At 32.9% G+C, this 14,794-nt stretch overlaps 1 protein-coding gene across 4 annotated transcripts in view; it reads right to left on the reverse strand.

The window, feature by feature from the left end:
• DPP10 (dipeptidyl peptidase like 10) overlaps positions 1-14,794 on the reverse strand; it is a 1,380,361-nt gene that overhangs the window by 61,572 nt on the left and 1,303,995 nt on the right. For all 4 annotated transcript variants that reach the window (XM_078070688.1, XM_078070689.1, XM_078070687.1 and 1 more), the window contains 4 exons: positions 5,287-5,378; positions 4,847-4,894; positions 1,513-1,634; positions 193-240 (listed from right to left, as the gene is read on the reverse strand). In XM_078070688.1, coding sequence (XP_077926814.1) covers positions 193-240; positions 1,513-1,634; positions 4,847-4,894; positions 5,287-5,378 — 310 coding nt within the window. The remainder of the gene's footprint in view (positions 1-192; positions 241-1,512; positions 1,635-4,846; positions 4,895-5,286; positions 5,379-14,794) is intronic.

Here is a 14,794-nt window from a genome sequence, read left to right on the forward strand (position 1 = left end):
AACTTGGCTCAAACCACTTGCTTTATGGTTTCTTTTACATAAACAAAGTCAAATTGATGGTACCTACACATTTCTCTCCATGCTGGAAACTCCTTTGAAAAAGGTTTTATAAGAGTATGACATTCAGAATAAGTAATACCTAAGACCAATGCCTCCCATGACTGTCCCACATTGTCATGTTTGTGTACTTACTTGCTGGGTTTTCCGTGCTATGTAGACTGATCACTGGGACACCTGGGCCTGGATTTTAAAAACATGTATAAAAAATACGTATAAATATTTTAAAGACATCTAAGTAATAATTATTGGAAAGGCTTACATGACAGTTACTTTTTCCAAATTGAAGCATTTCATAGTTAAAACATAATAATGAAACAAACCACATAACTAGATTTCATTCCTATCTACAGATATTTTATTCAGAAAAGAACATATGGGGAAAGAAACCATTTGCAAAGATTGTTAAGATTTCCCCTTCTCCAAAATGCCCTATCCTTCTATAATTCTATGGTACCCAGTCTTACGCTCCTTACTCTCTTTCACTAGTCTTTTATAGAGCAGTCACTGATGTCCAGAAAGCTGATTCATGACCCTGTGACCCCTCACTAGTTAATCCAAGATTAAATTCTATTTACCACTCAAGGAAGAAAGAATGCATGCATAATAGAAATATCTCATCCATAAGATAAAAATTTGGTTCTAATTATATATTAATTTAAAAAACATTAACTGCAATCATCAAATATTTCAAATATGCTAGTTACTTCAGTGTAACCATAAGATGTTATCCTGAAACTTCACTCCTCTAAGGAACTATATCTAGAGGTCTAATGGTTTTTCCCTGGTATCATCAAACAAGAACTTTTTTGATACCAAGAGAAAAAAAAAAAACTAAGAAGAGCAAGGGTTGATCTATTTCTCAGGGTGTCTTAAAACAGGACAGCTTCAGGTACCCACTGGGGCAAGAGCAGTCAGTCCATTACATTATAAGGGATACAGGTCTTCCATTTCATTCTGGGAGATACAGTGTCTATTTAAGGGGCAGCGATTCCTATCAATCAGTATAACCTAGATAGAGCATGCTAATATAGAAGATAGAAGTAATTGGGGTGAATGTAATCTCTTAAAATTGAAGGGTGCTAGACCCAGGCAATTAAATTTCTGTAGATCCTAAATCTCTTAACAACCAAGCCATTATTTTAATAAGAGGACTGTTTTTTTTTCTAAAGAGTAGGTAAATTCTATTGTTATAGCATGACTTTGCTGATGTAAATGTTTATTCACTTTTTTAAAAGTTTCACTCTCAAACAGCCTTTATTGATCATGAGTAAATGTTCACTCCCAATTTCGTTTTCTAAATGATGATACAATTCATAGCTCAGTAAATTCTTACTTTATAACTTAACGAATGCATACATTTAGAATATCAAATCATATAGCTAGAGAATAATAATTATGATAGTAATAGATACTGATCAAATAAAGTAAATTTCATCAGAAATCATGTATTACCTTTACAGAGTAATAAGAAATGTTGATTCATAGGACTAAAACTGGCATCAAAATATGTACATTGTTCTTTCATAAAATTACATGAAATGCATTGACGATTCAATAGTCCTTCAGTAGAAGCACTGTGGAAAGAAAAAGAAAATTAGAAATGGTACTTTTCCAGGTACTTGAATGTGTGGCATCAATATTTAAATATTAACATAAACTGAAGAGCTCCAGCATTACTTAACATTGCAGTTCCTTGTAAATGATGACTTACTGTATAAATGCAAAGTCAGTTTCCATTACTAATGTTAAGACTTACACATTTTTCTTCTCTGTAATAAAATTAAAATCATGTATGCCTACATGTATAAAATGTATGTATGGATGTTTATAAATAAAGGAACTGATTTCCACAGGACTCAATGTAATTTATTCTTACCTGCCTTTTCTCTACAGATATTTCTTTATAAATATAGCTGTAAAAGGAATTGCCCACAGAGACTAGCATAAACTCACCATCAATAAATATTAGTTGAAAGAACCAATACATTGTTTCACAAGCTACACCAAGAATCAAGCTCATTAAACAGAATTTGATATCAGTGTCAAATTTTTCCCACTAAATGTACTGAAAATACTTGCCTTTAATACCTGACTGAAATTTTTAGTAAAGGAAAGTTACTTTTGTATGATGATATAATGTTAGTGATCATACATACTTTGAGACATCAGGGAGGTAGGTAAAAAGAAAAGCAATCATCTATTTTACAAATAGAGATGAATCATAAATTATGCCAACAGATGAAAATGGTGGTGAAGCTATATCTTAAACTTGGACAGAATATTCTCAGTTTCATTTAGAAATGAAACATGATTTTGGCTATACATTTGTAAATGAATCCTAGTCATTTTGATGTGCAGTAGGCTGCATACACAGGGATAGGAACAGATGTATTGACATGGGCAACAGAAGCACCAGAAGTAATCGAGGATCAATGTTAAGTATAGTTCATAAACTCACAATTTCACATTTGAAACATTCCGAGCTCATTATAACCCAAAATTTTCCTTCACTGGTCAAGGCAATTAATATAAACTAAGCACTTAAACACATTAACCAGTTTCACCTTTATGATAAGTTACAAGGTAGTCATACCTAATATTTTCTCTTTAAAATTGCTGTGTGTGTATATATACCTTCACACACACACCATAGCATTTGCCATTTTAATCATTTTTAAGTATATAGGTCAATGTCATTAATTCTATTCAGCGTTGTGTAACAATCTCCAGAGAGGCTGAGAATGCATGCCAGTTGTCCACAGCTACTTAAATGATATAACTGGAATTTAAAACCCTTTTCTCTCTCTACTCCTTCATATAATTTTTCATATTCAAGTTCCCCAAAATTTGTTGGTAGTTTCTCATTATTTAGATTACTTAGATTATTTAGAAATTACTGAAATAAATGCACATTTTCAGATAAAATTCTAAACTGACCGTGGCAGCAGTTGTGATTCTTCAGGGGTATCTCATCCCATAAATTTAGTCAACCAATGATTATTTTTATGACCTGGACAATGATTGAGTTTTCTGGGTTAAACACTAACTTTATCTTAACAGTCAAGCCAACTGGCATTTGCTAAGCTGTTTAAGGGGAAATTCATTGGTACTGCATTTTCTGTATAATCTTTTTTTTTTTTTTTTTTTAGATTTTATTTATTTGTCAGAGAGAGAGACAGAACACAAGCAGGGGGAGAGGCAGGCAGAGGGAGAAGCAGGCTCCCCACCGAGCAAGGAGCCCGATGCGGGACTCGATCCCAGGATCCCAGGATGGTGACCTGAGCCGAAGGCAGCGGCTTAACCGACTGAGCCACCCAGGCACCCCTGCATTTTCTGTATAACACAGCCTACTCCACTAGTACGTCATAGATAGGCTGACTATTCTGCCTCGGTCACTAGAAAGCGAAGACAAGCACAAATCTAAGAAGTCATTTTGATTCAAATCACATTTTAGGCTAATAAAGGGAAGAGAGATTGAAATAGTTCCATTGGCTAAAATTGGCCAAGTCCAGTCTTCTGACACTGTCACTTTTCTTTAAGAATTTCATAAAATGAGAGAAATAAAACCTTGGTCAAGTAGTTTCAGGACCTTAAAAAAAAATGGCTCAGGACTACCAGTACCAACCAGAGTATATGTTTCAAGACAGGCTTCCGGTCACCAAAAAGAAAAAAAAAAAGTAACCAGTACTTTAATGAAGAACTCTAAACCCAAACTAGAATCAGTCTCTTTAAATAAATAGCTCTTCTTCCTTTGGAAGTCATTGAGAATATGGGTTCTGGACTCTAAGAGAAAAACAACAAACACCCAAAAAACAAACACAGAAATAACATACTGGGAGAGGTGATAAAAATGAGACATTTGCTTCAGATGAAAGCAATTTATGCATAAATAAGAGTATGTGGTGAATTAGAGGGAGTTTAGGATGCTTTAAACATACATTTTTACCCTCAAAGGAAAGTCTAGGCTACTGGGTAAGAATCAGTGGTGACACTTCTTCAAACATGATGAATTTCTACTGAGAATATACCATGGCAGTTTTGACACTTTAAAAATGGATCTGTGAAATGGAAATTAGAAAGTGTATATAAAGTCTAGAATTAATGTTGCTTGCCAGACAAAAATAAAAGTCATTGTTGTGAGGTCCTGGTGAAAGCTTTCCGGGTGAGGAAACATTTTAGTACTAAATAGGTATGACCTTAAGTACCTTTTATGAGTATAACTTTCCATCTGGGAAAACTGGGCAGATGAAAACATTTCCCATCTACTGTTTTATTTAAGCAATGAGCATTCCTGGCTTCAATAACAATCTTACTAGGTTTTGTACACTATGGGGGCATGGGGGGGTGGGGAGAAACACTTTCTCTTGATGCACTCTTCTAAGTGTTCACAATGGTTTTATTTTGTTTGGGAAAAAATTACCAGTGTACAATATTCTTGCACTGAAAATTCAAAATGAGGCTTAGCAGAAGAAAAGTCCACTGAGGAAAATATGTAAATGCCTATGATGTGGGTAGTTGAGAGAAGCAAGCCTTAAAAAAAAAAAGGATATTTTGAGACTGTGAAAGCAGGTGAGGAGAAAAATAAAGAAGGAGCAGCTAGATGGTCTTCACTTCAGGTCCAACCAACCCTTCAGGCTTGCTAATGTTCAGAGCTGAAAGACTGGACCAAAGTGTGAGGTTTCGTCATGTCAAAAATGAAACTCAGATTTTTCCATCCTATCATTAAGCTGTGTAGATGGCCACTGAGAAATGAACGTGTTCAGGGCAGTCCTTGCACCTTGCTTACCTGTACAGCTGCCTCCCTCTGGGAGAAGACTCTGTGCTCAGAAAGTAACTGCCCAGGAAAGAAAACAACACAAACATCAGGCACAGATCAATTTTTGCCAGGCTGTTTTCATTTGAATTTTCAAACTGTCAAAGAACAGGCAAGAGCTGTTCCATTATTCAACCGCAGAACTTTGCTCCATTTGGGAAACACATCTTTTTTTCTTAAAATATCATCATATCACCCCTTTGTGTGATCTCTGTCTGGGGGTGTGTGCATGTATCTGGGCAAGTAAGTGTGTCTCTGGGTGAAGGACAGGGAGAGTCTTTAAAGAAAAAGTTGCTCTTACATAGCCGGGGTGTCTGGAGTAGGACCACAGTAAGCAAAACATAAATCTGGCAGAAAAGATTGCATTTGACAGCCCAGACTTCCAACCTGACCAGAGAACCAAAAACGCTCACATTTTTTGAGTAGTTTCATCATATGCCAAGATCTTTATCACTTCCCAGTTTCCTGATGTCAGATGCCGCACAGTAATTTGCTCACTTTTACTCTGCAAAGAAATAGAAAATATTGATTTTCCTTTTTATTTAAACAGCATCTCTCTGGTCAACACCAAAGTACCAACTGCCTGTGTCACTTTTAATTCTGTAATTCTCAGCTAACATTCAGTTTCTTGTTTTCAGTCTCAAAAATTCACACACATTCATGCAAACATTGACCAGGGTAGGATGGTGTCCTTTCTCCTATACTGTAGGGAAACCATTCAGAAAACACCTCTAGGTAAGGCTTTCCTCTGCATCACTTGGACACAGGATGTCATCTTGGCATTTACAAATATCTGCTCTTAAAAACAAGTTGCCTGTGAACAGTTTTATTAAAATCTCCTGATGCACATGGCAGGTTTTCTTGAGACAAACACCAGGAAGTGGGATTGGTCATTAGTACACATGTCTTCTACTTAACTAGGTAGTGACAAAATATTTTCCAAACTTGTCCCTATTTACAGCCTACTAGCAACATGAGTTTTCATTGCTCCACATCTTTATCACTTCCTTACCAACATTAATTTCCTCAGACTATTTTTTTGTCAAATTAATGAGCATGAAATTATATCTCATTTTCTTTTTATTGAGGAAATATTCAAACCTACAGAAAGGCTGAATGAAAAGTACATGATTATCTGTAAAATCATTACCTAGACTCACCAAATGTCAACATATTGAATATTTGCCCTCCCTCTTTTTATTGTTTGCTCAATCATTTAAAAGTAGACTGCAAACACCAGGATATTTTTGCCTTCAATATACGTCAATACTTCAATATGCGTCTCTCAAGATTAAGACTATTTTCACATGTAAGCAAGTCACATATCACACCCCGGAATATTAACATCATCTAAATATATAATCTATACCCTAAATTCCACAACAGCCACAAGTAACCCAAATAACTATATATATATATATACACACACACACACATATATAATGTATTTCATGTTTAAATACATATAAATACATACATACATTTATATATTTAGATAAAATAGATGTCTCAATCAAGGTTTCCATATCGTATTGGATTGTCATCTCTTTAGTCTCAAAGAAAAACATTTGTCTTTTCTGATTTCTACAACATTGGCCATTTTTTAGACTCTTGGTCCAGTGGTCTTACAGAATGTTCAGAATTTTGAATTTGTCTGTTTTCTTATGCTTTAATTTAGCCTAAATATTTTTAGCAAAAATATTACAGAGGTGATACCGGATACCTCTGCTGCTTATATCAGGAAATATACCATTATACATCTTCCCACTCATCACAATGCTGTTTACATGGTAACTGTGAGATATAGGCATTGTAAAAAACATTTTGCCTTATAATTAAAAGCGGATGATACTTGAATATTATATGAATAGCTTTTTCCCCATTAACTTTTCATTTTGTAGGTTTGGCATCCATTCATGACCTTTCCCTAAATAAATTACCATCTCAAAGTGATTTTCTAATTCTAATATCACTTTTTTATTTATTAGGTGGCATACTTCTGTAAAAAGAACTTCTACTATTTCTCCTTGTATGTGTTTACTCTCATTTTCTCTTTCTCTCCCTCTTCTTCATATTACTATACACTTAACGCATGTTTAATGCAATGTTACATTCCATTACTGTTGTTACTCTTTATGATGCTGAAATTGTCAAAATTTGGTTAGCAGGGACTCCTTCAAGTCAACCCCTCTATTCTTTGGAAATGATTACATTGGTCTTTGAGCACTTCCATGTTTTATTCACAATCACATGTTCTTATATCATTTTACTTCCTCTACCTCCTAACTGTAATCAGTTATTTCTCCGTGAAGTTTTTTCTACTGGATTAAGGTATTTAGATAGAAAGATGCGGGGTTATGTGTGTTCATCGCTACTCTAATGTTATTAGTGCTGGGCCTTTTTAGAAGAGATAGATAGATGGATAGCTAGACAGATTTCCCTGTTTTCTCTCTGTGCGTGTGTGCGTGTGTGCGTTCTTAGTATTATCTTCAATTCAAATTCGTATCAGTTTGATTTATATTCAGGTGCATTTACTTCTCTATTTCAACATAGGCTTTGTTGTCCTCATTTTTTGTATTTAATTTTCTTTTAAAAATATGTAGATGGGGGACACCTGGACCTGCCTTCAGCTCAGGTCATGATCCCAGGGTCCTGGGATCCAGCCACGAGTCAGGCTCCCTGCTTAGTGGGGAGTCTGCTTCTGCCTCTGCCCCTCCCCTCCACCCGTGCTCTCCTTGGCTCTCTCTCTTTCTCTCAAATAAATAAAATCTTTTAAAAATGTAAAAAAATATGAAAATATGTAAATGGTTCAAACATACACTATATATATGTATGTATAAAAATATTGGAGTATAGAAGCCCCAACCTCTTGCCCTCGTTTGGGACCTCTCTGAGGGCCATTCAGTCTAGAATTCTTATGGGGTCAGCTGAGGCCTTCATTCAGATGGCCCTGCCGCTCAAATTGTTCTGCCCAATTTTTCTTCCTTGCATTCCTGTCCAAAGTTATTGATATCCTCTGTAATAATGGTCCTACAGGCTAATCTTCTCAGTTGGCTTCCTGTGAAACTCAACTTGTGACAGGTATATTGGTATAATTTCATTTTGCATTTCTCTTAGGAAAAAAGTTGAGCATCATATATACATATATATGTATAATACAACATATATAATGTGTCATTTGCATAATTACAAAGGAGATTCAGTAATTATCCCTCTGCTATTGTTTGTCTACATTATCTATCAGATTTCTTTTGTTTGGGTCTTCTTTATTTTTTAAGAGCTCTATGTCTTTATATCCATTATGTGAGATGTAAGCTGCAAATATGTTCTCCTGATTTGTCATTTTATGTTGACATTGGTTATGGTACTATTTTTCCCCAAAAAAGTTTTTTCTAATCTTTATGTAATCAAATTTACCATCATATTCTTACATTGTCTCTACATATTGGTGCATAGTTTAAAGGCTTTCTTCAAACTAAGGTTATGAATAATTTATTAATGTTTTCTCCCAGTACATGTAATGTTTTATTTCTCAAAGTTAGATCTCTGATCATTTTAGAATTATGGTGGTAGTATGTAACTACTTTTATCTTTTTCCTAATGATATTCAATTTTTCCAAAACTATTTTATGAAAAAATTCACTTTTTCCAGTACTTTGAAATGCCATCTTTATCATATATTAAACTTCCATATGTGTCTAAGGCTATTTCTGTACTGTCTATGCTGTTCCTTTAGTCTCTGTTAATTCACGTCCCAAAACCACACTTTTAATTACAGATTTTTGTAACATCCATATTATTTAGAATCCACCCCTTCTTAGTATTTTTTTCAGGATTTCCCTAGATATTACTTATTAAAAATAAGCATATCTCATTCAAGCATATAAAGACTTGCTAGCATTTCTTATTGGGATAAAATAAAATTTCTAATTAATATTGACCTCTTTATGATCTTCAGTCATTTTATCCCAGAACAGGGATATTTTCCCATTTGTTCAAGTCTACTTTATGCCTTTCAGGAATGTTTTAACATTGTCCTCATAGAGGTTTTGTACATTTTGCACATTTATATTTCGTGTTTTATATTTTGTTGCTAATGTGAATGGCTTTCTATTCCATATCCTTTTTAAATGGTTATTATTTGCAAATAGGAACATTATTCATTTCCATATGCTAAATAGCTATCCTATCATCTCACTGAATACTTTTCCAAATCTTATGGCTTATGGTTTATTCTCACCTGATTTACACGAATGTCTCCCAAAACAATATTGTGGAGATAGTGTGCATCCTTCCTTGTTCCCAACCTTAATGGGAATGCCACTCTATTGGATTATGGACTGAGGCATATATGTTTTATCATGTTAAGAAATTAACCACCAATTCCTATATTTTTAATTTTTTTTAAACCAGGAATTGGTATTAAATTTTATAAAAGGCTTTTTTTTACAGCAACTGTAAGAAAACCAATGATGTAGAACAATTCAAATTGTGTTAGGCATTACTTTTGAAAGTCTGATAAGATCCCCTTATAAAATCATGTGGGCCTTGGTGCTCCTTTGTGGTATAGTTCTTTGATGATATATTTCTTCTATGTCATTAGTGAATGTAAGTTGTCTGTCTCTCTTGGGGCAGTTTTGGTTAAATGTATTTCCTCATAAAATTGCTCATTTGATCTAAATTTTCAAATTAATTGACATAGACTTCTGTAAAATACTCTCTCAGGATCTATTAAAATGTCCTTTTTTAATTCCTACCAGTCATTTCTAATTGTGTTTTCTTTCTCATTTTTCCTCAATTGGGAGAGCTTGTGTTTTGTCTGTGTGTGTGTGTGTGTGTGTGTGTGTGTTTTCAAACAGCAAGCATTATTGTTTTTTATTAGTTCTAAATTTGTCTGATTTTGCTGATAGTTTTCTAGCCATTTGGGTTAGGAATTCAACTCATTTAATTTCATTCTTCCATTTTAGTTGTTAAAGTTTGTATAGCTATGAGTTTTATTCTGACATCTGATTCTTAAGAAGGTATTGTCATTCTTGTTACTGTTATTACTATTTTATAAATTTTGCAAATTTGAAACTTCCAAGGAATTGTTTAATTGGATTTACTTTAAAAAAGTCTTCTAGCCAGAAAACTTGTTAAAAATATATTCTTGATTTCTAGGCTTATTACATTGTGATCATAGCATGTTTTCCTATAATTTCTACTTTATAAAACTTAATGAGCCTTTAAAATAACTAATACACATTCAATTTTTGTCAGTGTTCCCCGTATACTTGAAAAGGATTTATCTCTTATTTGGATGTGTTCATATAATATATATATTATATAACGTAATCAACTTATATATGTGTACATATAAAAATCATATAATGTGATTCACTTTAGAGTAAGGATGGTACGAGAAGGCTTCCACATACCAAGCAGCTTGTGTGCATTTTCACCTTATGAAGGTAGCTCCCCCTGCACTACCCGAGGCGCAGACAGACATTTCTGACTATTATGCCCTCCTTGTGATTTGTGCCCTTGAACATTATAAAGTATCTTCTGCTTTTTAAATGCTTTGGGGGCATGAAAGCTCTTTCGTCCAGCATCAGGATTTAGCCTTTCTAACTCCTTTTGTTTTAAATGTGTATTTTCAAAAAGGTTGAACTGCATTAATTTCAAGAAGAAATCTGAACAACATTTTCTTAAAAATTTTGGTACATAAGTTAAGCCAAATAACATTTAATGGGTATAACTGATACCTTTTGAAAACTTCTATCATATTTTATATATTTATTATGGATATCATGTTTAATGAGTTCGCTGTAAGCAGTTTTTTGTAATTTTTAAATTTTCTGAAATCTAGTGCTTTTTTAGTTTTACACGTTATCGTTGTATTAATAACTTTAATAATGCTTTTACCAGCCCCCCCCCAAAGTTATCTTTTGTTTCCTGACCATTTGTGTTGTTTTGGTTTATTGCTGGATTATGGTTTTAAATGTTGTCTCTATTCTGTTCTGCTTCTCTTTTTTAAGAAATCCAATTAAATGTCATATTCATATTATTATGTTCATATTATTTCCCTGTTCATATTATTTCATATTATATTCCCTGTCTTAGCTATTTCTGATCCTCTCCATTTTATTTCATTTGTTTATTCATTTGTTTCCATTTATCTTCTTGATACCCACTAGTATATTTTCAACAATATCTGTTTACTCTTGGTCATCTTTCCATTAATTTACTATTTTGTACTATTTTGTACTTCCTGAGATCTATTATTTGGTTTACAACTTTTCTTTCTACTTTATGAAGCCTTTTCTGAGTTTTAAGTTTCACATTTGATAATTTTATATATACAAGTGCTTATTTGGTGATATTTAATTCTTTTGGGAGTATTATGTTACTGTATTCTTCTGCTTCATCGTTGATTTGGGGGGAGGGGTATCTTTATCTATTGAATATTTTTTATTCTCAGTTTATGTTTACCTCATATAGTAACTTTGCATATCTGTTGTCAGCTATATTTTCTTCTTTAAAATAATCTTAGATTTTCTAGGATATAGATGCATAAGGGTGGTAAAAGATTAGATAACCCACTAGAATTCTATTAGTAGTACCCTAAGGAGCCATGTCCCTAAGGAATACTATCTCTAGTACCCTAAGAACTTGTTTCCCAAGGAGCACCCTAAGGCAGCACCATTAGGAGTGGATGCATATTTTCTGATAGCCATATGTGTACATATATATATTTCCTGCAGGGTCCCTATTATATATATATATATATATATATATATATATATATATATATACACACACACATTTTTTTTTTTTTCCCCCTTGCAGGGTCCTTAATTTCTATCACTAGTTTCTACTTTCCACCTTTCCCTTCTCCAACAATATTTCAAGAAATGGCTCTGTCAAGTTTTTTTCTGTCTTTCTTAGGTGGTAATATTTAAAAACCGTCATATTTGGCTTTGTGCATAGTCAAGGTACTTCACTTTAATTCCTTGTCTCAACGCTGACTTTTATTTTTAAAATTTTATTTTTGTTTTATTTATTTAAGTTTAATTGACATAAAATATCTTATACTTTCATGTGTACATCATAATGTTTCAATATTTTTACACATTAGGAAATGATCCCCAGGTTAAGTCTGGTTACCAGCTGTCAATATACAGAGTTTCAATGCTGATTTTTAAAAGGAATATAACTAATGGTCCACTGTAGACTTCGCTAAATTAGCTAAGTTTTTGGTGAATGCCTTTATGACCTTAAAGAAGTTGTCTTTGTTCCTATATTTCGCTTTGATTATGGATTTTGTGGAATTTATTGGAGGCTGTTTCTACACCTATAAGACGATTATATCTTTTCATGTAGGTGCAAATGCAGTGAATTAAATTATAGATATTTAAATTTTAATCAAACTTAGCATTCCTGTGTGAAAAGTAACAGTAATTTTTTTAATCCCCTGAAGAATTCAATTGCCACTATTTGATTTAGGAGTTCTTAAGTGACCTATAATTGTCTTTTCTCATACTGCCTTTTTTGGTTTTGCATACAAGACGATACCTGTGTCATAAAATACACTGAAAATTATTCCATCTTTTTCTATTTTCTGAATATGTTTCTGTACAATTTAAATGTGTGCTCCTTGAATATTTTGAATATTTGGTAGAGCCCACATTTGAAAACCACCTGTACTTGATGTGGAGACATTTTAAAACACTGTTCCATTTCCTTAATAATATGGGACAATCAGATTGTTTCTTAAATCGGATTTGGTAACTTTTTTTTCTAGAATTTATTCATTTCACTCAAGTTTTCAAATTTGTTGGCATGAAGTTATTAATAGTATTTTAAAACACATTTTTAAATCTGCAGTTATGCTTCCTTTTCATTACTTATACTTTGGGAGTTTTCCTACTTTTTAAATTAAACTTAGTAGACATTATAGATTTAATTTTTTTTTTTCAAAGAGCCAAATACTTGTTTTGCTAAGCCTCATTTACCTTTGCTCTAGTTCATTAAATTCTACTATTGTATTTCTCATTTTCTTCCTTCTTCATTTGAATTTATTTTGTTATTTTTCTAAATTCTGATATTGAATGTTAATTTATATATTCCATATTTCCTTTTATAGATTATATATTACATCTATGTATATGATATAATGTATATATTTCCTATTAAACCCATGAATAATGCAGAAATTATATTTTATTTCCAAATGTATGGCTTTGAGACAGTTATAAATGTTGGAACTCACCTCTAATTCAATTGCAATGTCTTTAGAGACTGTAATATATTAGCTGAGTAATACTTCACATGTGTTTTTGGTATAAATATATCCAGAACCTGGGGCTTTTTCACGTGGGAGAGTTTTATTATAACCATCAACTTTGCCATACTATTGGAAGCAAAACTAAAAGGGCATTCTACTCCACTTCATCTATGTAGTAATAGAATTTTCCTTCAAAAAATTCTCCATGTCTTATTGGTACATGTCTGTATTTCAACATCTCCCTAAATCATCTATTCCTTGTTTTTAAAGGGAGTTCTCTAGACTTCTAGCTTTTAACGTCAACAACAAACATACGACTTCTTTTTTAACTTTTTTTTTTTTTTTTTGCATACTGACACATTACAGCACTTTATAAGTATTTGCTGAATGAAAGTATAAATGCAAAGATGAAACCAAATTCCTGTGATTTGAGGCAGGCACAGGCCAGAAGGCTTACACAGAGTCTGAAGTCACATATTTAACAGCCAAATCCCCACAGGTCAACATCCCAATAGATGGTTTCTCTTACTCATTTTCAGACCCTGCTTTGAATGAGACATGGACAGGATACTAAGATCTTAAGGTTTTTAGTGCATCTTTGGTGCCCAATTTTAAGATGAACAACATCTCAAAACATTAAAAGGTAAAGAAATTTTGCTTTATATTTGTACATATCTAGAAATGCTTTTGGTTCAGAGATTTCTAGGTTGATTATATTTTTTTCAGAAAATTTTGTTATTTGTAGGTGTGTGTTCAAGGATAGAAGAGTATCCACATTAAAAGTGATCATGAGCCAAAATCCAATGCTTGAAACAATGTCTGAACACAACATACACAAGATTAAAAACTGCACATTATTAATTTCAATAATGTATCTAGCATAAAAATATTACGCTTCTAATTTAGGACCAAAAGTTCTCACGTTGGAAGCCTTAACAATAACCTCACAACCATTGGATTACACTTCAAGCATCTGGAATTGCCCTGCTTGCTTTATATCCACTAGGGAAAATCTGGGCTGTAGAATAAGTTGAACCTCATTTCACATATAATAGCATAACCTATCTTTTATAGTTCTATAGTTATATTTATAAGACTCAACTATTTTCCACTAATGCATATCAGATTATGTCATAGCAGTGAACATATTACTTTTGATCTGGACTTCAGGTAAATAATTCCAATATAAATCAGCATATAGTAGATGGCCATATAGTAAATTCAAAATAAATACCAAGGAACTTGACTAGTCTTTACAAGGGAGGTGTCTGTATCTCAGTTTTCAATCCACCTTCAAATGACAAGCAGTCACAGCCAAGATAATTTAACAAAGCAGGAAAGAATAATCATTTTTACTGCACAATAATTCTTTCCAAGCAACTATGGTCTCTATTATATTAACTTGGTAGAACAGAAAAAATGATTGTGAATATAAAAGCACAGTGGACTTTTGGTAAGGGCAACATGGCAACATACTTTAAATTAAACTCATATTTCACTTTTAATTTTAGAATAAACAGCAATAAAACTAATAATTTCCTTCACCAGGGAGATGACAATCTAGGATGCAGGTAAAGTGTTTTTATTCCCAAATAAAGTAAAATTTGAGAAGAAAACATCAGACACAATTAGACATCAGATACCTCTCCTCGAAT

Source organism: Halichoerus grypus, chromosome 4 (genome assembly GCF_964656455.1).
Source record: "Halichoerus grypus chromosome 4, mHalGry1.hap1.1, whole genome shotgun sequence".
Taxonomy (NCBI): domain Eukaryota; kingdom Metazoa; phylum Chordata; class Mammalia; order Carnivora; family Phocidae; genus Halichoerus; species Halichoerus grypus.